General features: G+C 41.2%; 1 protein-coding gene across 2 annotated transcripts in view; it reads left to right on the top strand.

Annotated features, from left to right (window-relative positions):
* Positions 1–25552, top strand: part of EPB41L4A (erythrocyte membrane protein band 4.1 like 4A) — a 370057-nt gene that overhangs the window by 79809 nt on the left and 264696 nt on the right. The window contains exon 2 of one of the 2 annotated variants that reach the window (XM_077290336.1): positions 24354–24458. The exons of the other annotated variant lie outside the window; for it this stretch is intronic. Coding sequence (XP_077146451.1) covers positions 24354–24458 — 105 coding nt within the window. The remainder of the gene's footprint in view (positions 1–24353; positions 24459–25552) is intronic. 2 annotated transcript variants of the gene reach the window in all.

The raw sequence follows: 25552 nt of genomic DNA, 5'->3' as shown, positions 1-25552 counted from the left end.
GCCCTCAAACAGTATGTCGATGGAAAAGTAAAGTTAGGGTTCTTGGATGGGAAGAAGGGGGAGGAGGGAAAAAAGCGCAAAAAGTGAAGATTCATTCAATCCAGAAGGTGGTAAATTCACATCATGTCATATTTTGCAGGTTTTCAGTATGGATTTCGCATTTTGCCATGCAAATAAAATCTGTAGCAAAACTGAAGCAAAAAAATCTTGACAAATCCTTCAAATTTCCATCCCGTATGGACACATATTTATGGGGAAAAATGTAATAATTGTATTTGATGGACCAACAAATGAACTCATTTGATAAATTATATTGTTTTATTCTCTGGTGCTTGCATACATACCGTAGTTGTCTAGTTAGACTGGGGACCCAGGACATTAGGACCAAAAAGGACACCTTAGATGATCCTGTAAATTGGATATATATAGATGAATTTGTATTTTTTTTTTATGCATTTGACATAATTTTAGAACAATTTTATGAAAGCAAAGAATTGAATGAACACTGCCTAATATCGCGATGTACTTAAAGGGAATCTGTCAGTAGGATCAACCATCCTAAGCCGTCTATAAGGGCTTATAGGTCATAGGAAGCTGAATAAGTGATCCCTTGATATCTGTGATCTGATGTCTTATTCCAGATAAATCCACATTTTTCCTATATGTTGTGACAGTCACTGGTGAAGTGATGAAAGGCAGATTTGCGTCACTGCGCATGATGGCGTCAGTGATGTGAAACCACAATAGTTTCCTCCAGCACACTACGTGTTGGGACGGTTTACTGCAAGTTATATTATGGGCTGGTTTTAGTGAACATTCATAGAGTGGGAGGGAGAATGTCCACGTATCTCCCCTGTAGTGTCCTTACAGGACCTGTGTGATGTCAGGATCATGTGATCAGTCACATGATAGTCACATGGTCTGGCTTTAAATAGCTGAGCTCCAGGGTTAGTCTGGGCTGGTGAGGGCCTGGAGAGGAAGACTCCAGGAGAGTGTTGGTGCCATAGGGTTTGTGTAAGGACATTGTTAACCCTGAGTGGGCTGACCCCCACTAGTGCAAGGACTACACAAAGTGCTACTGTTTTGTTTTGCCCAAAGAGTCGTATTTATTTTTGTGCTTAAGACCTTGGTTTATGCTGTACTAATAAACCAAGTGCATCCTTAAAGGCGCAGTGTTCCATTGACTACTTCCGTATGCAGCTGAGTGAGCCGATCTACCACAATGTAAATAACCTATTCAAGACTATGGGCCGGACATAGATCTCCCTCAGAATCGGCCTCTAGTGATGACTAAAAGGTGACATTACCAGTGTGATCTGTAATGGTCGCTCTCCTCATCTCACTGCAGAGCTGTGTGTGATTATACCTGACACATCTGCAGCTTCCATCCCACAGGCAGCCAGTGTGGTAACAGTGTTACAATACAGCAGAGCTGTGAGAGCTGCAACAAATGGGTTTGTAATGAAACAACGTCCAGTTCTCTTGTTCTGTGTTAGTTACATGTCTCACACTGGTAACTGCTCCCTTAATGTAAAATAACCTCCAGAGGCAGAGTCTTCTTCAAGGCAGCGTCCTGCCCATAGGCCTGAAGAGGTCATTTATATAGATGAAAAACGTGGATATCTCTGGAAAAAAGCATCAGATTACAGATATCAAGGTATCATTTTATTCAGCTAATTATGACTTGCATGCCCATATAGACGGCTTAAGGGGATTCATCCTACTGACAGATTCCCTTTAAACATAATGCACATATATATTTGAAAGGTAATTTTAATTGCTTGAATAATAAGTTAGTGAACTGTAGTTCTGCCTTGGTTTTCTTTTTACTATTTCCGTGTAACCCTCATATAGTTAGAGAAGTATTATCTGCTCTTTACCACTAATCACCTTTAGTATTTTAATGTATGTGAAAACTCCACATGTTATATAATACTACAAATAACCTGTTATTAAGTTAATGATCCTGTTGGCACCAGTGCTAGTAATACTCCTGCTTTATCCTATGGTACAGAAGGCGAGGCATGCAGCATTCTCACACAATAGAAGTCATACTATCCATTTTTTATTGTCATTTCCGTGATGACGTTACTGATGTTCTCATTTTCTCGTCTTGTAGTATTTTTAGGTAAATAAAAAAAAAAACCTAAATATTTTGACTTTAGATGTGAGTTTTCTTGTATCCTAGGCGGTATACACCCTGTATCCCTGTACTTAGTGTCAGGACTTGATAGCACAGGCAGAGTATTAGATAATAGGAAGCTAATACCGTAGCATTTCCCCGGGGCCATGCATGCTGTGTCAGAAGGGACAAGTCTGCAGGTATTTACAAATCCACGACTCCATAATGCTTTTATGCCTCACTTCCATCCTAAAATTCCATAGTCATGTAAGAAGATATATTGTATCATCTGCCGACCTGCTTGTGGCATTAGTTACAGTAAGTTATCATCATATTTTATACTTTGCTTTATACAAATGATGCAAATATTAACAGCTGCTACATAGGAGATCTGGAGAGCTTACATTGATGGTATTCCTCTTATAGAGGACTTGTCATAAACATGTGCCCGTAATTCTTTTATTTAGTGTAAATGCTGCTGTTCTCCTGAATGTGAAGGGTTTTTATTTATTCTTTTTGTTTCGGCTCCTGATCGTCCCTGAGATACAGCCGCCTCTTCATTGTCCAATGAACACAACTGACACAATGGAGAAGATGGAGAAATTTTGTTCTCCATCTTCTCCTCATCCTATACAACCGGCTCACGCTATGCCAACACTCAGTGTCTGATCAGGGTGTAATTTTTATAACCAGCCTGATTCTCTTGGATGAGAGAATCTACAGCCATCTGACCCTAACTTTAGAGGGGGCCACATTTCAGGAGCAAAAAAAATAGTTAATGCCAGAGGAGAACAGCGGCATTTACACCAAGTGAAAAAATGACCTATTTGTGGCAAATGACAGGTCCTCTTTAAAGTGGTGTCTAGGTAGTTTCTTCTAATGTAATAAATAATGTTCGAGAACAATTCCTAATTTGCCTCTCTAGCCCCCAGCGTTAGTCTAGTTACTCATATCACACACGCCCAGGTCCCCGGTAATTGCTGCATTTTCTGCATCCTTGGTAATTCTAAATCGAGGTCCTAGCTGACGATTAGCAAACATTGGCATCGAGAACCTTTTCATTGTCAATCAAGTGAGCTTTCCGGTAGGTGAAACAATAGCTGACTGTGTATGGTAAGGGAAGATACTTCCATATTGACATTTGGCCTGAGAGATCGATACATGACTGGGTGCTGCATAGAAGATGTGTTAATGAACAGTAAAGTCATACTCTTATACTATTAATATTACATAAGAATAACAAAATCTTCAGCCACCATAAGAGAACAATTTGGAAGATTTGCTAATTATCTGAAATGTACACTTTTTTGTAGCTAAGCTATAAGCACAATTTACTCATTGAACACAACACTATAATTTTAAAGGTAAATTATCATCAGAAAATGACAAATTGTTTCAAGGGAATCTGTCAGCAGCAACAACCCTCCTAAGCAGTCTATATTGTCATATAGGTCATAGAAAGCTGAAAATAAGATACCTTGATATATGTGATGGCCCAGGGATACTCATGGTTTTGTTAATATATAAATTAACTTAAACTGAAAGGTCAAAGTGCAGAAAATCACAAAACGTAAATTTTTAATAAATATCATTAAAAAATATATAAATAGATAAAAAAATACATGCACCAGAAGCAACATGATGGGTGAGCCAAAAAGATACATATACAGATGCATCGCACATACAGTTATTGCCAAAATTACACCAGTTTTTTGTTTCATCTTTGTGTATTGGAACAACACAAAAAAGGCAAATTAGACATAATTTCACGTAAAACCCCAAAATGGGCTGGACAAAATTGGTGGCATCTTTTCAAAAGTTTGGGTAAACAAATATTAATGACCTTGTAGGGGGCATTCAGAGTAGAATTTCAATATCTGCAGATGACACTAAACTCTGCAGGGTAATCAATACAGAGGAGGACAATTTTATATTACAGGCTGATTTATGTAAACTAGAAGCTTGGGCTGATAAATGGCAAATGAGCTTTAATGGGGATAAATGTAAGGTCATGCACTTGGGTAGAAGTAATAAGATGTATAACTATGTGCTTAATTCTAAAACTCTGGGCAAAACCGTCAATGAAAAAGACCTGGGTGTATGGGTGGATGACAAACTCATATTCAGTGGCCAGTGTCAGGCAGCTGCTACAAAGGCAAATAAAATAATGGGATGCATTAAAAGAGGCATAGATGCTCATGAGGAGAACATAATTTTACCTCTATACAAGTCACTAGTGCGACCACACTTAGAATACTGTGCACAGTTCTGGTCTCCGGTGTATAAGAAAGACATAGCTGAACTAGAGCGGGTGCAGAGAAGAGCGACCAAGGTTATTAGAGGACTGGGGGGTCTGCAATACCAAGATAGGTTATTACACTTGGGGCTATTTAGTTTGGAAAAACGAAGGCTAAGGGGTGATCTTATGTTAATGTATAAATATATGAGGGGACAGTACAAAGACCTTTCTGATGATCTTTTTTATCATAGACCGGTGACAAGGGGGCATCCTCTACATCTGGAGGAAAAAAGGTTTAAGCATAATAACAGATGCGGATTCTTTACTGTAAGAGCAGTGAGACTATGGAACTCTCTGCCGTATGATGTAATGTGTGATTCATTACTTAAATTTAAGAGGGGACTGGATACCTTTCTGGAAAAGTATAATGTTACAGGGTATATATATTAGATTCCTTGATAAGGCGTTGATCCAGGGAACTAGTCTGATTGCCGTATGTGGGGTCGGGAAGGAATTTTTTTCCCCATGGTGGAGCTTACTCTTACCACATGGGGTTTTTTTGCCTTCCCCTGGATCATCATGTTAGGGCATGTTAGGCTATGGGTTGAACTAGATGGACTTAAAGTCTTCCTTCAACCTTAATAACTATGTAACTATGCAACTTTTTTCAAGCATGTGATGCTCCTTCAAACTCACCTGTAGCAAGTAACAGGTGTGGGCAATATGAAAATCAAACCTGAAACCAGATAAAAGGGGATAAGTTGACTAAACCATTGTGTGTGCCACACTAAGCATGGAGAACAGAAAGAGAAGAGAACTGTTTGAGGACTTGAGAACCAAACTTGTTGAAGAAAATCAACAATCTAAAACTTACAAGTTCATCTCCAGAGAGAGATCTTGATGTTCCTGTGTCCACGATGCGAAGCATAATAATAAAAGTTTACAACCCATGGCACTGGAGGTAATCTCTCTGGATGTGAACTACAGAGAAAAATTGATGAAGAGTTGCAACGCAGGATAGTCCGGATGGTGAATAAGCAGCCCCAATCAAGTTCCCCAAAAATTCAAGCTGTCCTGCAGGCTTAGGGTGCATCAGTGTCAGCACAAACTATCAGTCGACATTTGAATGAAATGAGTAGTTTGCCAAAAAGCATCTGAGTAAGCCAAAATCCTTCTGGGAAAACGTTTTGTGGACAGATAAATGGAATGAGGCCTGCGAACAAAAGAATACAGCACCTACAGTCAAATATAGTGGAAGGTCAAAGATGTTTTTGAGTTCTTTTGCTGCCTCTGGCGCTGGGTGCCTTGTCTGTGTGCAAGGCATTAAATCTGAAAATAATCAAAAAGATTTTGGGTCACAGTATAGTGACCAGTGTCAGAAAGCTGGGTTTGCATCCTGGTCAGGGGTCTCCAACAAGATAATGACCCCAAGCATACCTGGAGAATCACCCAGAAATGGATGAAAACAAAGTGCTGGAGAGTTCTGAAGTGGCCAACAATGAGTCCAGATCTAAATCCCATTGAACACCTGTGGAGAGATCTTAAAATTGCTGTTGGGAGAAGACGCTCTTCAAATATGAGAGACCTGGGGCAGTTTGCCAAAAATTGAGTGATCCAAAATTCCATTTGATAGGTGAAAGAAGCTTATTGATGGTTATAGGAAGCGATTAATTGTAATTATTTATTCCAAAGGGTGCGCAACCAAATATTAAAGGGAACCTGTCAGCAGGGTTGTGCACAGTAACCTACAGACAGTGTCAGGTCAGCACCGTTATATTGATTATAATGGTACCTTGGTTGATGAAATCCGTCTTGTGGTTGTTGTTTAATCTTTATTTTCAGTTTTGAGGTAATGATATGCTCGTGTTTCGGGGGGTCTTCATGTGGTGCTCTAATTAGGTATTCATAATGCAGACTGCTGACAGGTCACTGATCCCTCACTGACCTGCCCCCTAGTTTACATAATGAATAAATGTACACACTGCAAAAAAAAAAAACCTTTCTGCAGGCAGGTGCAGCCGTGGCATAATCGCATGTTTAGTGTCTTAGTACTCAATGTTCTTCATGTTATTGATCAAGTGCAATACATTTTAAAAAAACAAAAATCAATTTGAGCTGCTATTGTACAGGCGTGGGCGACGCCAGCTTGGCGGAGGAATTTTTTTTTCTTCTCCATCAAGATGATGCTGCCTGCGCAATAGTAGCTATTGTATCTCTATACACACAGATATCTGTGCAGGTGCAGCGGGCGCCATTTTCAAATTTATTTTTTTTTTATGTACTTGATCAATAACATGAAGAACAGTGATTACTAGGACACTAAACATGCAAATATGCTGTAGCGCAGGTGCCACGACCAGCACCTGCCTGCAGAAAGTTTTTTTTCTTTCTTTCTTCAGTATGTACAGGTATTCATTATATAAACTAGGGGACAGGTCAGTGAGGGATCAGTGACCTGTCAGAAGCCATCAGTATGAATATCTAATCCCCGAAGCACGGGGATATCATCTCAAAACTGAAAATAAAGAGTTATACTGATTAAAGTGATACCTTGTTTGATGAAATCCGTCTTGTGGTTGTTATATAATCTTTATATTCAGTTTTCAGTTAGATATGCCCGTGCTCCGGGGCGGCCTGTGGGGGTGTCTTCATGTGGTGCTCGGATTAGGTATTCATACCGATTGCTTCTGAGAGGTCACTGATCCCTCACTTACCTGCCCCCTTGTTTACATACTGAATATTATATATAGTTAAAAAAAGCAAAAAACCCTTCTGCAGGCAGGCGCAGGCAGCGGCGCCTGTGCTGTTGCATGATCCCATCCGTAATGTGCATATAATTATTGTATTTGATTGTATCCATAAATTCATTAAAAAAAAGAAAAAAAAAAGTTTGAAAAAGGCTCCTGCCACGCCAGAGCAGTGTCAGCTATCAGTGATCTGCTGGCAGAAGGGGATTTTTTTTTTAAATATATAGAATATTGATTATGTAATCTAAGGGGCAGGTCAGTGGGAGATCAGTGACCTGTCAGCAGTCTTCATTATAAGTACCTGATCAGAACCCCCATGAAGCCCCCCACAGGCCGCCCACGAGCATATCATTAACTAAAAACTGAAAATAAAGATTAAAGAACAACCACAAGACAGATTTTATTAACCAAGGTATCATTGTAATCAGTATAACAGCGCCAACTTTACACTGTCTGTGGGTTACTGTGCACAATCCTGCTGACGGGTTCCCTTTAATAAATAAAATTTCCTACATGTTTGCTTTACAAGAGCACCATTTGTAAACTGTTATTTTATTTGGTTAGTATTCTATAAGGTTTAAAAATGTAGTAGTAATCTTTTTTCTTTTTTTTGAAGGAAACTTATAAAATGTATTATTTTAGGGACCTTTTCAGGTTTGAAGAGACTTTGGGGGTCCTCTATATTTGAGATCTCCTGAATGTGATAACATTTTAAAAACCGCGCCAGTTATCATATTCAAAACTGCTGTCAGGTAGATTATTAACTCTTCAGGTGCTTTTCAGGAATTAATGAAAAGTGACATGTTTGGCCGGTTTGGCCGGTTTCACACTTGCGTTTAGGTAGAGTGCGTATGACGGCGTAGTTCCTCCCTTAATCTCCGCCTACTTTTGCATGTGTCCTGCGTCATCATGTGTACCCATCTTTAACATACGGCGTTTTGACGTGCCCGCCCATTGTAACATGTTGCATTTTGTTGCGGTCAGCGGGCACGTCAAAACGCCGCATGCGGACGAATCCGCATACAACGCATGTCCCTGCATACCCATTGTTAAAGATGGGTACGCAGGACACATGCTGGAAGTAGGCGGAGCGTAAGGGAGGAAGTATGCAGCACTCTACCTAAACGCAAGTGTGAAACCGGCCTTAGGAATGAAAAAAAATATTTTTACCACCTATATGTCGCTAACGTCTTAAGAGGCCGCTATAGCCGGGAAACTCTAAGGCTGTTGTGTCACCACACGTACCGGAATCACTGACGTGTGAAACTGGCCTAAGGCCGGTTTCACACGTCAGTGGCTCCGGTATGTGAGGTGTCAGTTTTCTCACGTACTGGAGACACTGACACACGTAGACACATTAAAATCAATGTGTCTCTGCACATGTCAGCATGTTTTCGCGGACCGTGTGTCCGCGTGCAAAACACGGAGACATGTCAGTGTTCGTGGGAGCGTACGGATCACACGGACCCATTAAAGTCAATGGGTCCGTGTAAAACACGTACCGCACATGGATGCTGTCCGTGTGCCGTGCTGGAGACAACGCTAGAGTAAGCGCTGTCCCCCCAGCGTGGTGCTGAAGCCCCCATTCATTTCTTCTCTCCAGCAGTGTTCGCTGGAGAGAAGAAATGAAAAATCATTGTATTTTGTTTTTTTGCGGTAGAAATAAAGATCTTTGTTCCCCCCCCTTCTCACCCCCTGTGCGCCCGACCGCTGGAAAGAAAATACTCACCCGGCTCCCTCGAAGCGTCCTCTCCGCGCCGCAGCTTCTCCTGTATGAGCGGTCACGTGGTGCCGCCCATTACAGTCATGAATATGCGGCTCCACCCCAACGCTGCTGGAGAGAAGAAATGAATGGCGGCTTCAGCACCCAAAGCAGGGGACAGCGCTTACTGTAGCGCTGTCTCCTGCACGGTCCGTGTGGTACCCAGTCGGCACACGGGTGGCACACGGCTGCCGTACATGTGCCAAACTGATGTGCCACGTGAGCACACGGACACGGATAACTCCGGTACCGATTTTTCCGGTACCGGAATTATCTGGACGTGTGGGACAGGCCTAAAGGGAAGGAAAGGAGAGGAGATGTGACATCACATACTGTGAATGGTGAATCATGAGTTATCTACTGCATGTGGAGGAGTTACCAGTCATTGTAATCCTGTCTGTGTTGAGACTGTTGAAAACTCTTCTATAAAGAACATGAAGTATATGAGCCTATTGATTCTAATTTATTTTTGCTACAAATTGTTCTATGATAAAACTCTTTAAAAAAAAAAATAAGTTTGACACATAACCTAATTTAAACAATAGGTCATTTTCTAACTGTACTTTCAATTTAACCCCTTCACAACATATATGTCCTATCTCTCTCTGTGATGCTGACTACAGTGCTGAGCCTGTATAATATCTGGTATATGACAGCTGATTTGATAAGCTGTCATGTACCCCGAACAGCCGCGGGTGGAATCGCAGGAGACCCCTGTGGTTTTCATTGGCGATCTGCTACAAGCAGATGCGCAGGGCTTCAGCAGAAATGCTATGTGTAGGGCAAGTGATCAGAGTACCTCAGCTTCAAGTCTCCTAAGAAGATTATTGAAGCAAGTAAAAAGTGTAAAATAATAAAAAAAAATTAAAGTTCAAATCACCCCCCTTTTGCATCATTCAAAATAAAATAATTTAAAAAAAATAAAAAATACATTTATTTGGTCATGCTGAGTTCAGAAACACTCAATTTATCAAAATATAGAAATAATTAATCTGATTGGTAAACAATGTAACAAAAGGAAAAAATACCTTCAGAATTGTTTTTTGTTGTTTTTTTTCTCGCCGCAGTATTGCAATAACGTGCAATCAAAGCATCATATCTATCCCAAAACAGTAATAATATATAAATCTCAGCTTGGCGCTAAAAAAATATGCCCTCCACAGCTCCAGATCGTGAATAAGGGCAGAGTCACACTGCCGTATTTCTTGTGGGATAATTGCATCGCACTGCACGGACTGGCCGGCGCCTCTCCTGACCTGACCATGACAGCATAATGAATTACTATGCAGCTGTCAAGCTCAGGTCAGGAGAGCCGACAGCCAGTGCGAGGTTTAAAATGCGATTCTCGCACAAGAAATAAGGCAGTATGTCTCTGCCCTAAAGGAGATGGTACAGGCAGTGTTGGACTGGAGCACCATGGGCCCACCAGAGAAAATCATTCTTGGGACCCACTATGTAGCTACATAGAAATAAATACAAGACCACCAATTGTGTGGTAAAACACGCTAATATCAGGGTATAATATAAGGTAGTACACATCTTAATTATGTAGCAGGGGTTGGGGTAGCCACCTCAAAGAATATAATGTAGCCCCATTATAGCATATAATGTAGCCCCCCCTCAAAGAATATAATGCAGCCCGCTCTCATAGAATATAATGCAACCCACCTCATAGCATATAATGCAGCACCCCACAAAATTTATTGCAGCCCCCTCATAAGGTATAATGCAGTCCCCACCATAGAATATAATGTAGCACCCTCATAGGGTATAATGCAGCCCCCCCATAGAGTATACTGTAGCCCCCTCATAGGGCATAATGCTGCCCCCCTCATATAGTAAGATGTAGCCCCCCAGAATGTAATGCAGTCCCCTGATAGAATAATGCAGCCCCACCACAGAATATACTGTAGCCCCCCAGAATGTAATGCAGTCCCCTGAGAGAATAATGCAGTCCCCCCACAGAATATAATGTAGCCCCTCTCATAAAGTATAATGCAGACCCCCTCATAAGGTATAATGCAGCCCCCCTCCACCCTCATCATTGCCCATTTCACCACCTCCATCTTTGCCTTCCTTCCCACCACCCCATCGTCCTTCCTCACCACCCCATCATTGCCAATCTCCAATACACACCTCCAATACACACGCACAGCACCACTCTCTCTCACACACACACACACACACACACACTCTCTCTCTCTCTCTCACTCACGCACTCACTAAGCACCGCACCATATACACACATGCACGCAGACAGACACACCGCACCATTCACCTCTCGCAGCACATCCCAGCAGCCTCTTCCTCGCCGGCAGCTCTCTTTCTGTAACAGCCACGTGCTGAATGATGACGTCATCCAGCTGCGCTGTCTGACAGGGAGCACCGGGCAGGACGCCAGAATGTGCTGCGATAAGTGAGTGATGTGCATGCGTGTGTGTATGTGCTTTGTGTGTGAGTGTGAGAGAGTGGTGCGGTGGTGGTGGGGCTTTACATGCGGGCAGTGTTAGCTTGGGATGGAGACCAAAGACCTATTCATTACCGCATGTAAAGATATAATTTAATTAGGCATATATAATTTTAGTAGTACTGAAGGCTAGTGGCCAATAATGTAATGTTAGTAAATATGCCTTGTTCTTCCATCTCATTCTTTGGGAAGTAGCCACTCGGTCATGAGGCTTCACATGCAGACAATAGAGCAGACATTATTCATCAGCTAATTAGAACAGCAATTTAATTTTCTAACTTGCAGATAATGAATGATGGGGAATTTCTTTACAAATCCATCATGCTTCGGGTCTAAAACCAATTGTGGCGTGCTACATATAGCCTTGGTTTTGGTGGATCACCCTTAGTACGGGGTCACACGACACGTATAAAAATGAGTTCAGAGTTTCATCCAGAAGAGTGGGACGATTTTTTCCTTCTCACTTGTCATCCGTGTGCAGTCTGGCTATTGATCATTTACAGAACCACTTAGTACAAGTGTTTTTTTGTTGTTTTTTTTTTACATACAGATCCAGTAAGTGAAAAAAAAAATTGTTCTTCTGCACTGCCCCATTGAATAATATTGGTCTGAGTATGATTCAGTTTATTTATTTATTTTTTTGATGGATCGCACTTGTCCCGAAAATATAATCTTGTGCATGAGCCCTTAGGGAAAGTGCAGGCTTCGTAGGGTGACTTTCATGACTGGACCTGCTGGGCTGGAGGAAATTGGCAGAAGGAAGCGCCCCTGGGTTAGGATCGTGACCTGCCTCCTGCTCCTGCACAGAGCAGTGTTACACTTTAACCTTCATTTAATATATAACTGCCCTTTCAGGTGACTTTTCAGCTGTCATTTATGTCCTGCATTTGTTGACAGCTTTTAGCATTTTCTCTGTGTGCGCTGCATTTTTTTTCCTTCTTGCCTCCCTCCACTCTCCATAGGCTTTTATACTCACTGAAGACAGATTTGTAGACAGATTTGGGCTATGCGTATACGTCTTTTAAAGAGAACCTGTCACCTGGAAAAAAAAATTGCTGTCAATCTGCTTATATGGGGATAATCTGCAGGTTAATAGCGTTGTCAACCTGCCTGCCACTTAGACCCCCGCTGCAGGAGGAAATTAACTTTATTCCCACCGGCAGCTGTCCAATTTCAGCCACAGAGTGGTTCTGCAGCCAGCTCAGTCACTGCTCCGTGTATAGATAGTGGCGGTTGTAACCGCACCCCGGCGCTGACTGACAGCAGCTCAGCATTAGGGCCGGCTGTCAGTCAGTGCAGGGGACGCGGTTAGAGCCGCCGCTATCTATACACGGAGCGGTGACTGAAACCGGAACACTGCTGGGGGGGATAACGTTCATTTCCACTTCAAGAGGAAGCTAGCAGTCCTATTCCTGAAGTGGTTTCGCTGACGGTTTTGCTGTCGTTTTCTTACTGCCGCCGGCGTCTTTTTACTATAATTCAAGCTATAAATACTCTGAAGCAACAAAAGGCCGGACATGTGCACAGATAAGTTGTTTTTACTTTGCTGTGTATTATGGTAACTGTTTCAGCAGTTTTGAACCTTTTTTTTTTTTTACCTAATTTTTTTTTTCCGGTGACCTCTACACAAAATCTGCCTAAAATAACCTCATTAGCACGTACCCTAAGATCATTTTTTGAGTGGATGATGAAAAGCAGGAGACAAAAAAAATAACAAGAAGAGAGAGAAGCAAACTTCTGTAATAAAATGTATAACAAAGTTTTTCGTTTTTTTTTCATCTTCGCTTGTATTATTTTCTGAAAAAGTGTAGTTCCTATTCAAGTCTAATGTCTGATCATTGCAGCCGGCACAAGTCCTCCTTCTCCTGCTTTAGCCTTGTTAGCGATAGCCGCTCGTCCCCCCACATCCGCTCCTGTCACTCTCACATCCCCCTCTTTTCATTTTTCTTTTTTAGTTCTGACTTTTCCATTCTTTGCTCTCCTCTCCTCTGTGAGTCCTTCGCCTCGGATTCTCTTACACTTCTCTTCGACTACTTTCCTATTTGTTCTCTTATGCGCCTTCCTGGATACTTATGGAACTTTTCTACCATAATGTTTGATGTATGATATATTTTACATAAAATATTTAATTGTTACTAGAGTTGTGTCCCCTTGTTCAACCCTTTTTTGTAAAATTTGTCAATTTAAGAAACCTAAGGTTTTATAAAAAGTAGAATGAACAGTACAGTATATTGTTTTAATACTTTCACAACTTGAGTAAAGGTTTCATAAATCTACTTTCACGACAGTTTTATCTCTTCCGCAGCAAAATATACACAAGTGAATGTTTAACGCAATGCAAACACCGCAGTGTTAGAGGCGCCGCTGTATTGTACCTACTGTCACAAATGGTTGTAACATAGGAGGCACGTATTACCAATTCTGAGCCTTAGGAATTAATGTAGTAATTATAGGAAGAACTTTAATGTAAAAAAGTACATTGAGTACAATTTGCAGTATCCACTGTGTAAGCCAACATGTCTGCCGAGCCTGAACCTCAGGTGACAGATCCCTCATCCTTCTCATGTGGCCCCTAGTGGAAACTTGTCATGGGGAAGACAGCCATGTTGTAAACCAGGGTAATTTTCATCTTTGTGCTTTGCTAGATATAAAGGTCATTTATACGTTTCGGTTATTATTCTAATTCCTATTTTTCTGACACTGAAATTGGAAATCTGACAGTAAAAGTCGGGCGGCGAACAGTCGGAAATATGTCAGCGTGTGTAGCACCTTTGTATAGACTGAGCGGTCATACGCTCATTGGCTTTATAACTTCACCTACATCTGTCAGCTCTGCAGACGAGTCTTTTTGGGAGAACATTTGTGTTTCCTATGAAATAGCAATTCTGGAACATACTTTCCAGTAATGTTAATTTTTTTTACTGTTTCTATGTTATTTTTCCTGAAAAAGTATGAATAGTTTGAAAACTAGTCATGACAATTCTATTTTCAAGAGTGAATGGATTTTGGATTTTGCTGCAGAAATATTGTAGAAAAATCCACACCAAATTCGCGACATTTAACCCTAACCTAAAAGTCTGATTCTAAGGCCACGTTCACACACTCAGTATTTGGTCAGTATTTTATGTCAGTATTTGTAAAGAAAAACCAGGAGTGGGTGATAAGTACAGAAGTGCTGACGTGTTTCCATCATACTTTTCCTCTCCTGGTTTTGGCTACAAATACTGATGTAAAATACTGACCAAATACTGATCGTGTGAATGTGGCCTTATTTTTATTTCTGATTTTGGCAATTCAGTGATTTGGAGATTGACAAAAGGATTTTTTTTCCAAATGTCACCGAAACGTAGTTAGTAAGGCCGAAAAAAGGCATTTGTCCATCCAGTTCAGCCTATATTGCGTCAGAATAAATCCCCAGTTCTACGTCCTTCTAAAGAACCTAATAACTGTAAGATACAATATTGTTACGCTCCAGGAAGACATCCAGGCCTCTCTTGAACCCCTGAGTTCGCCATCACCACCTCCTCAGGCAAGGAATTCCAGATTCTCACTGCCCTAGAATCCTCTTCTATGTTGGTGGTGTTTGTTATTGGGTAAATATGTTCTATTATCTCTCACTTACTATGGGCACTTTGGCAAATCATGGCAGTCATTATCTCACTAATACCAGTCTATCAAAAGCAAACCACATTGCAGCAGTATTTGCTCAGTCAGTGAGAGAACAAGAAATGCCATATTCCACCTTAGTGCGCAGCTTCCTCGCAGATCTATGTAGAAATCCATGGTGCTGTATAAGGTGGACACAGCGTAACGTGCATCGTAGAGCTAGAACTATAATTTTTTATTATTTCTGTATTTTTTTTCTTTTATTTTTCTGCTGTTTTTCATTATTCTGTACACTTATATTACATCTCATGAGGACATTAGTGGTTCCATAATTGTCCTTGGCATCTTTTCGGGCATTGAGAAGCTTTTAGTACGTTAGCAAAATTGTAGATGGGGTTGTCCCACGGTTGAATAAGAACAGATGCTGTGAAGTCTGATCACTGGGCTCCTTCACCAGCGGGGAAATAGAATATTACCATCCTCATGACAGTGCAAAGTCGTGTGAGCAGGAGATGCTCCAGGAAATCGCCTCTAATCCACCGAGAACTTTATATGCTCCATAACTGAGCAGATCTTCCTGTACACCAGACGCCGTCCTCAGATCCCGTTCCTGCACACACTGCACTGACAACTGTTCCTATTCCAAGTGTCCTCACAACTATTTAGCAGGTCAGATCATAATTATAACTAATAAGTCAGGAGTCATGTGCCGGTCGTTATTTCGCTGATACGTCTGCTGCTCAGATTTCTGCCTTAGGTTAAAATGTCATCACAGTCTAAAGTGGGCTGCAAATATCTGGCAAAACCTAAACTACTGACATTACTCTTCCTTGTTACCTGTTTGTTTTTTTTCTCCTTCATCGTGACATTAAATTCCCGTCACATTGGAGCTGAGTGATCTGGGATCTCATTGATGCAGCTTGTGGCGGCTTTCCGACATTGTGGCGGCTGTCCATCATTGTGGCGGCTTTCCGTCATTGTGGCGGCTGTCCGTCATTGTGGCGGCTTTCCGTCATTGTGGCGGCTGTCTGTCATTGTGGCGGCTTTCCGTCATTGTGGCGGCTGTCCGTCATTGTGGCGGCTTTCCGTCATTGTGGCGGCTGTCCGTCATTGTGGCGGCTTTCCGTCATTGTGGCGGCTTTCCGTCATTGTGGCGGCTGTCCGTCATTGTGGCGGCTGTGCCATGTACATCATCTCAGTGGAGATGTACATGGGAGCTCTCTCAGCCAGGGCGCTCTATTCCTCCAGTACACTTCATGGAAAATGATGAATGGAAATATTTTGGCATAACCCTTCCCTGATCTTATGTTTTTCTGTTTCTCCTCCCTCTCCTTATACATTTCATGGTGTATTTGAATGACTCGTTGATTATAATATTCAAGTTTGCATGTTTATTCTAAGTTCCCTACAGCACGGTATAACCCATTTTAAAAACATTTTTGGGGATGATGGACGCCCTTTAAAAAAGATTTTACAACAATTCTCACCCAGAGCTTTATCGGGTCTAAGGGTACTTTCCCACAGTCAGTAAACACTGTGGGTTGGACGTTGCGTACTTCCGTGGCGTCCAACCTGCAGCGGCCAGATGTTACAGCATAGTGGAGGGGATTTCAAGAAATCCCATGTCCACTATGCGTGCTCCAACACCCGCGGCTCACCCGCGGAGACGGACATGCGGTGCTTCTTTCCAGACTGCAGCATGTGTATTTATCTTGCGGAGACGCTCAGTCTCCGCAAGATAAATATCACCCATACAATGTATGGGACGTGGTGATTCCGCACGGTTCAATGATTCCAATGGATGTTGGAGAAAAAAACACAGAAATCCTCAAAAGATGTTGCTGTTTTTCCACTGTTTATTGAGGTTGTGAGTAGTAGTAAGACTTCCAAGAACAACCTGTGTGTGGGGAAGAAGGGATAATGGAGGCGCACAATTCAGCATATGGATGTTCAATCCTCAAAGACAAATAATTTAAGGCAATCTGTCACCAATTTTTTGTAATCTGAGAGCAGCATGATATAGGGGCAGAGACACTGATTCCACCAATGTATTACTTCCTGGGCGGCTTGGTGCAGCTCTGACAAAATCTCTGCTGCAGATCTAGCAGTACTCTGAATGCTAAGCTCTGTTAATCCCCGCCATCACCACTGATTATTGGCTTTCTTTCAATGCATAGAGAAAATAAAAATAACAGAAAGCTGCCAAGCAGTGGTGGGGGTGGGGTTCTAAAGTAGAAGGACTACATGGCACGAGACCACTAGTCCTCAAGTGATTCTCTCCTGTTGATAAAACACTGATTTTTATTGAAACTACATCAAACAGCTCAGTAATGGATACATCACTGGAATCAGGCTCTCAGCCCCTACTTCACACTGCTCCCAATGGCAAAAACCTGCTGACAGATTCTCTTTATTTTCTGCATTTTCTAAAATCTAGTGAAATATTTATGGAGAAGAGTTAGGGTTGTTATAGAAAAAGTGGTCCAACTCCATGATCAGGTTTATGGTCTTGAAATAAAATGCTCAGCATGTATAGGTGACGTCTGGGTCCCAAATACTCATTGGCTCTGATTATACTGATGGTGCAGCTGCGGCTTCACGGTGGATGCGATTGAGCAGATGTCTTGGAGGTCGGTTTAGCGTCCGTTTGGCACATCAGTCATGTAGCATGCACAGAAGATTGTACTGCCATTGGTGTGAAGACGGGTGTAAGATTTGTCAGCAATGACAACGCACTGTGATGATTTTATAAAACATGCATTGTAGCTGTGTCTGTGACCAAGACCCTGCCCAGCTGCCGCACACAGACCATGGAATAAAATAAAGACATTTACCAGTAGGATAACTAATTGGGGATAAAACCAGAGCTGGCAATTTGCATGATGCCCCTTCATTTTCCAACATCAATAGTATATGTGAAAATAAGAAACTTTGTAATATATCTTATTGCAGAAATCTGCTTCTCTCTCCTCCTGGGCTGATCGTGATCATTCTCGTGTCACTGGGAAAATCTGTCTTCGGGGAGTACAAATGTTTCCATTTCTGAAATACTGTTGGAGATGGCAGTTGGTGCTCATAAAGTTCTATGGAGAACTGTAACTAGTGTTACGGGAGAATATGGAGCAACACATCTGTCTCTAGCTCCCTCCTCCTCCTTCACCATAGAATTTTATCAGCTCCAACTGTCATCTATCTTAGTCATGGGAAAATCTGTATTTACTGAATTTACCCATAAATTGATCAGTCCAGGAGGAGAAAGAAGCAGATTTCTCAGATTTCATACATTACAAAGTTGTTTGTTTTTATGTGTACCATTGATTTTATTAAATAAAAATGTAAGCAGCTACTCTTTAACCCTTTCCTGCCCTGGCCAAATTCTATTTATTTAGTAGTTTTGTTTTTTTTTTCCAAAAACCATAACTTCTTTTTTTTTTTAAATGTGCCAGCATTTCCATATCAGAGCTTGTTATTTTGCTGGATGGGTTGTAGTTTTGAATGACACCATTCACTTTACTATACAATACACTTGGTGAAACAAACCAAAACACAATTCCTGCGTTGTTATTTTTATTTATTTATATCTTCAATATGTGTTCATTGTGTGGTAAGATATCCTGGCAATATGATTCTCCAGGTCAATACATTTATGATGATGATAGACTTTTTACGTTTTTTTTTTTTATTATTATTTATTTCAATATAAGGGATGAATCAAAAATTAAAAATTTAGATAAAAAATAAAATTGATTTGTGCCACCAATTTCTCAGTCCTATAACTTTTTTCCTTTTTCCGTTAATGGTTGCCTTAGTTCTTGCTTGTTGTGTGGTGAGATGACGTTATCATAGATATCAACTTTGGACTCCAATTCTGGCATTTGTTTCCTTTGCTTTATGGCTTTTATCTACGAGTCCAATAATTTTTATATATTTTGATAGATTGGACCTTTACAGACGCACAGATGCCAAGTATATTTATTTTTTATTATTTATTCAAGGGGAAATATGGGAATGATTACTTTTTTACTTTTTTGAAAAATATTTAAAACTTTTTTACATATTTTTTACTTGTCCCTTCAGCAGTCCCCCAACTACTATAGAAACCCATCAGCACTCCCTTGAAGCGGCATGTTACTGCGATCATGCGCTATAAATATCACTGGCAAAGGTTGACAATAGCACTTAAATGGAATCTGTCAGCAGAATTTTGCTATGTAATCTGAAGACAACAGGAGATAGAGGCTGAAACACAGAATTCAGCGGTGTCACTTGTCAAACTGTGAAGGATTTATCACTAAGATTAACATTGTTAGACTAGTCCAGCAACTAAGCACCTCATGGTCTATGGACCTTGTACATGCAGAGCCTGCAGTGGGCGGGGTTAGCTGTGGTGTGGGCGGGGACAGCTTCCTCAGCTCTGCTCCACTCTAAATCTAAAAGCTCGGATTGTGTGAGAACGGCTGCACCCAGTAATCTAAGTGACACATCGTTGGAGTCAGCTTCTCTTTGCCTACATTATGCTGCTCTCACAAGCGGTAGCAAAAACCTGCTGACAGATTCCCTGTAAGGGTATGTGTCCACGTTCAGGCTTGCTTCAGGCTTTGGTCAGGATTTTAGCGCAAAGTAAAATCCTGACCAAAACTGCACCTGAGGTCACTGGCAGGTCACCTGCGGTGTACCTGCGTGTTTTGCTCATTGTAGCAACATGCTGCGTTTTGAAAAACGCACCGCGCATGCGTTTTCGCGGCAAAAACGCATGCGTTTTTTAACGCATAGTGGAGTTGGGATTTCATGAAATCCCCTCCACTATGCTGTAACATCTGGACGCTGCGTTTTTGACACTGCGGAAAAACGCAGCGTCAAAAACGCAGCGTTTCCTGAACGTGGAAACATACCCTAAGGGACTAACAGCAGCAATCAGGAGTGAGCTAGTAGGAAATGGCCAACACATAGGGCCCAGATTCATCAAAGCTTTTACACCAGTATTCTAAAGATTAAAATTCATAATTTTGGCGTTCCCATGCCGTTTTTGCCCAGTTCCGACAAAGTTGGTGATTCTGGGGTCGGTCAGGGCATGAACAATGCCGATCTTGATGAATCAGGCCAATTGCTTGTGGCGCAACTGCCAACATAGCTGAACCATAAGCAAACAGCTGGCCCAATATAACAATGTGAAACTCCCAGAACACTTTGTTCTAGGACTTTTATATTGCACAGTACATTGACTTCATCTTTGATTCATTTATTTTTTTTTTTAAAGAGTGTTAATCTAGCACTGACCAAAATGGCAGTGTTCCTCTTTCCACATTGCAGTCCTCCCATCTACATTTCTCATCCAACGACATGTTGAATATTCTGATTTTCTTAGGATATTGGTTTTTGCACTACATGTGATCAATGGCACAAAGGGTTTTTCTTGCTTTATCTATTTTGCAGAAATTCTTTCTACCTTTCATTTCATAAAACTAATGCTCAAACAGTATTTATGTGTCTGTGAAGCAGCCTTTGTTGTCTACTGAAAGCCTTACTGATGGGTATCCAGGATAAATGCATTCTGCTATAAAGTTTCATAGTACTTCAAGCCTGGAACCGTGGAGTACATGCTGATTATGTAATACCCATATGTGCACTACAAGGGCTTCATACTTGAAATGCCAGATAATGCACTTCACAAAAGAATCATCTTCCCTTCCAGGCAATTATACTGTAGAGGAACAACAAAGTTCGCCAGATTTACATGTCGTACTCGTAACTTTTAAGGATCCACTTAGTATTAAGAAGCAGTTTTAAATGGAGTCTGTCAGCACAAAACGACTGTTCAAACCAAGCATATTGTACTCGATGAACCTTTGATGTGGCTGAAAAATTTCGCCACAACTGTCATTGAAGGAGCGGGGTCAGTGGAGATGGATCCAGCGGTGCACCTTGAGGATGTGCTGGGTTTGAACAGTCATTTTGCACTCCACTATCTTTCTTTGTGTATCCCTTTTTTACTATTGCCCTAATTTCTTGATTGTTTTCATCTATCCCATAGGGCTTTTTTTTTTTCTTATCAAGCTTGTTCTTTTAATAGCTTAGTGATTAATGAAGTACAAATTGCAGAAAAGCTTGAATTTTTGTTAGTTTTTTTTTTTTTGTATTGTAAGATCCTCAATTGGCATTTAGTTTAGATGAAAACTCTAGTTTTCAAAAGATGAAATTATTATTATGTATCCTAGTTAACCGTAAAAGTTTTTCCAAGTTGTTAAAAAAAAAAAAACTGCCCCAGCCACCAATACACATCAAATAAGAAAAAAAAAAAGTGTACTCGCCCATTCATTCATTTCTGTTCCAATGCCGCGCCTCTGTTTCTGCCTACTGGTTCTCTTCTCAGCTGCTGCAGCGATCAAGAATGTGGTTCTGAAGCTTTTTTTTTTTTTTTCAATCTTTATAAGTGAAAACAGAAAAGAAAAACATCCAAAATCCTTTTTCAAGCTTGTGTTATAGCATATTCTAATTTACTGAGATAATGACTTTTGGGTTTTCATTGGCACTAAGCCATAATCATCAACATTAACAGAAATAAACACTTGAAATAGATCACGCTGTTTGTAATGACTATCTAATATGAGTTTCACTTTTTGTATTGAAGAACTGAAATAAATGAACTTTTTGATGATATTCTAATTTGGTGAGAAGCACTTATAGCAGAGCATTATTGATTGATGCTTCATTAGCAGCGGATCCATTAATCATTTAGCTCTGCATTGACAGTGTATATATTGGAGTAAAAGTAATTGAGACTGGTCTAATGAAGCTAATTATTCTGCCGTTGTGTTTAGACAAAAACAAAGTATACTAGTAAGTTGGTGTCTATTTTCTGGAATATATTATTTTTTTTCTAGAGAATAAATATATATATATATTATAAGAAAAGTGTTGGACATGTTGGAATTCAACGTGTTTAGTTAATGTTGTAAGGCTACAGTCACATGTCAGTTTTCCATGGTTTGTGTCCGTGTGCGTAGGCTGTAATTTCCAGACCCGACAGTGGGTATCCCAACCAAAACTCAGCACCCTCATATATGCCTATGATTCCCCAGGTGGTCTGGAAATAACGGATCGTGATACACTGACATGTGAATGCAGCCTTAGGGTACGTGTCCACGGTCAGGAAACGCTGCGTGTTTGACGCTGGGTGGGGCCGCAGCGTCAAACACGCAGCGTCCAGATGTTCCAGCATAGTGGAGGGGATTTTTTGAAATCCTGTGTCCACTATGCGTGGAAACACGCACGCGGCGGCCCTGCGACTCCGGACATGCTGCGCGTCTTTTCAGATCGCAGCATGTCCGTGTTCCTTGCGGCGACGCTGCGTCGCCGCAAGGAATAACACAGGGCCCTATGCGAGGGGTGCGATGATGCCGGATGTGTGCAATGAACACATCCGGCATCATCGCGTCCCAGAAGGGGGTGGGGCTTAGCGCCGAGCGGCTTTGCCGCTCCGACGATACCGCCGGCCATCCTGATCGTGGACACGTACCCTTAGGGCTCATTCAGGTGTCCATTTTTTTGTTTTTTTTTACATACGAGTAGTATCCATGTTTTTCACTGATGGCACTTATACCTATAATAGTGTCTCATATATGCTGCCCCTGGAACGGGCAGCATGTACCACTTGTCAGGTGCACTTTAAAGATTACTAAGGCCCCCATATACATTGGATGTAGTGTCGGCCAAATTATTGTTTGGGTGATGGCGATCTATCCCAATGGCCCCATACATAGAACCTCTTGGGTTGACTGAGAGCTCCTGTGTTCTGAGAGAGCAGCTGGTAGACTCCTGGTAGAGGCTTATCTGTCAGAAGCCGTAAGACTTTGCTGCTGGAATTCCAGCATGCAGGATCCTTCTCCCCCAACATCTTCTGTTGCAGGATAGTCAGGCCGCCATACGCTTTAGACTATTGTCGGATTCTGCCGGTGATGACCGGTTGGGCTAACTTTTGTCTATTGTGTATGAGTACCTTTAGGCTAGGACTGTAGATTGGTGACGTGATGACCGCAGTGTTAGGGCGCATTCACACATCTGTATTTTTTTTCACATACGAGAAAAAACGACTGATTATAATAAGATAAGAGTTTGAACATAGTATTCTCCTTTTTACCTGTATGTGGGGAAAAAAAATAAATAAATTCTCCTTTCTGACAGTCCGTGAAAATCAGACTGCATTCTGATGTCATCTGAGTGTGATCCTATTTTTTTTCACGGACTCATTGACTTGTATTGCTGATTTTATTAAAATTTGACATGTCCCTACGACTTTCTGCTGACTGCTCAGTCTGTGAAAACTCCCTGGCATTCGAATAGCCCCATAGACCTTCAGAGATAAGTGAAAAGCACGGAGAGCACTAGGACGTAAAAATTGGACTTATGAATGAGCCCTAAAATTCCAACACAACATTTAATATTTGTCAATGCCTTCAAATAACTGCAATGTTTCTATCTGCAAAAAAAAACAAACCTGCTTGATTTTCAGTGGCATCTCAAGTGCTATTTTTGCCATTTTAAGCCACAAAGTAAACCACATGTAACTTTGACTTGTTTGTAACCTGTTTGTGATTTGGTTGTTGTTTTTCCCTCCAAAATTTGCAACCCAAAAATTGTTGCGTGTTCACTGATGACAAGTTAAGGGCAAATTACACAAGTTTTTCTGGATGTAGAACGGGCGAGAGGTTGCATGTTGTATGGCCAAAGTTGCTATTGACCCAAGCCTTACAGGGAACATGACTGCTTATTCATGCTGCCTAAACCATATTGTCTTCTGAAATGCCGAGGGCTTTTCAGAATGAAACCTGCACAATCAGTCTGATTCATGCAGCCTGTGGGTCGGGCGGCATGAATTAGCTAAAAGGTTCCCCTTAGGCGAGCTCCTTGTACCTCATAAAAAATGTTCATGTGAAGTCTATAGGTAAATGTGAAATGGTAAAGTAGTTGAATATGGGAGTTTAGTATCTTGTGAAATTCCTGATATTGGTGGAATTCTTCGTTCTGCCTCGTACCAGTGCTCGATGTAATGTTCTCATGCTGTCAGTCACATCTACATAAATGATGTCGCATGTAGACAGCGGCAGGTGGTTCTCAGTCTTACCATGAGATTATAGAAATGATAAGGAAACGCCCCTGAAGAAAGGGCTGTCACTTGTCAGACACGGTGCAGAGGAACACAAAAGGGGCACCTTTGCCTGCATTTCATGCATTTTGTAAAGTGAATAAACAATGACAAAGGCTTTAAGAGCCTCTTGCTGTGAGGAGGCCAAACGTAGCTCCTGGTCAATAATACAAACCCCTCTCCTTACACAAAGCCGTAGTGAATGCATGAATGACACTGACAACCCGAAATATTCTCCTGAATAGATTCTGTACATTCTTTCCCACAGAAGTCAACTAAAGGCTCTGTTGTCCTGGACTACGTATTCCGTCACCTAAACCTTGTGGAGATAGATTACTTTGGGCTACGGTACTGTGACAGAAACCATCAGACGGTGAGTAGAGACAGAGCACAGTCTGTTTGTCCAACCATTGCATCTGTCTGTGACCTTTCATATTGATGTAGCTCAGCCAAGGAGGAAGAAAGCTATAGATGCAATCATGGTCACAAGAGGTGAATAAGTAACAATGTACTAATGGCTAAGTATGTTTTCTGTTGTTTTTTTTTTTATTTTGTTCTTTGTTTGTTTTAAACCTGATTTCCTATAACAATAGCATTTTCTATGTTACAATTAATAGTAATAACCGAGAAATTAAACTGTGATGATGGAGACAGTGGTGGTGATGTCTGTAGTAAATTGTAGAAAGTAAAGGCTATAAAAGCAAGTAAAATAAATTACAGACCCATTCAATCCACACAGTCAAAGAAATCAAACCATAGATGTCCATAAATTAAGTTGTGTGTAATAATGAGAAACTACACAGGGAAAAAGTATTGAACAGGCTAACTGAAATTTATTTAATATTTCATTTAATACTTCATACAAAAGCCTTTGTTGGTGATGACAGCTTCACAACGCCTGCTGTATGGAGAAACTAGTTGCATGCATTGCTCAAGTGTGATTTTGGCCCATTCTTCCACTCTCCAAATCCTGAGGCTCCTTCTATGAACTCTGAGCTTTAGTTCCTTCCATACATTTTCTATTGGATTCAGGTCAGGTGATTGCCTGGGCCATTCTAGCAGTTTTATTTTACTTTTCCTTCATGAAGAGAAGTATAGTCATGCCATTTACCACATAAATCTTCATCCATGATTTCTGTTTATTCACATAAAGTGCATACAAGAAATATACAGGAGACAATTGTGCAGCAGTAGCTTGTGGTGGATTATTTTCTCTCTCTGAAACCAATTACCATATTTTTTTTGGATTATAAGATTCACTTTCTTTCCCCCAAATTTGGGAGGTAAATGGGGGGTACGTCTTTTAATCCAAATGTAGCTTACCGGTTGCTGTGGAGCGGGTTCACAGGAGGTAGGGCTGCTGCTGCGGGAGGGTAGCAGCAGCGACAGGAGTGGAGCAATGCTGCGGTTCCCGTACTGAGAGGAGGGGGATGTCCTGGCAGTTTGAGGCTGCGGGCCCTTGGATTT

Source organism: Ranitomeya variabilis, chromosome 1 (assembly GCF_051348905.1).
Source record: "Ranitomeya variabilis isolate aRanVar5 chromosome 1, aRanVar5.hap1, whole genome shotgun sequence".
Lineage (NCBI taxonomy): Eukaryota > Metazoa > Chordata > Amphibia > Anura > Dendrobatidae > Ranitomeya > Ranitomeya variabilis.
Note: the sequence above shows the minus strand (reverse complement) of the source record. Positions and strands in the feature narration are given on the sequence as shown.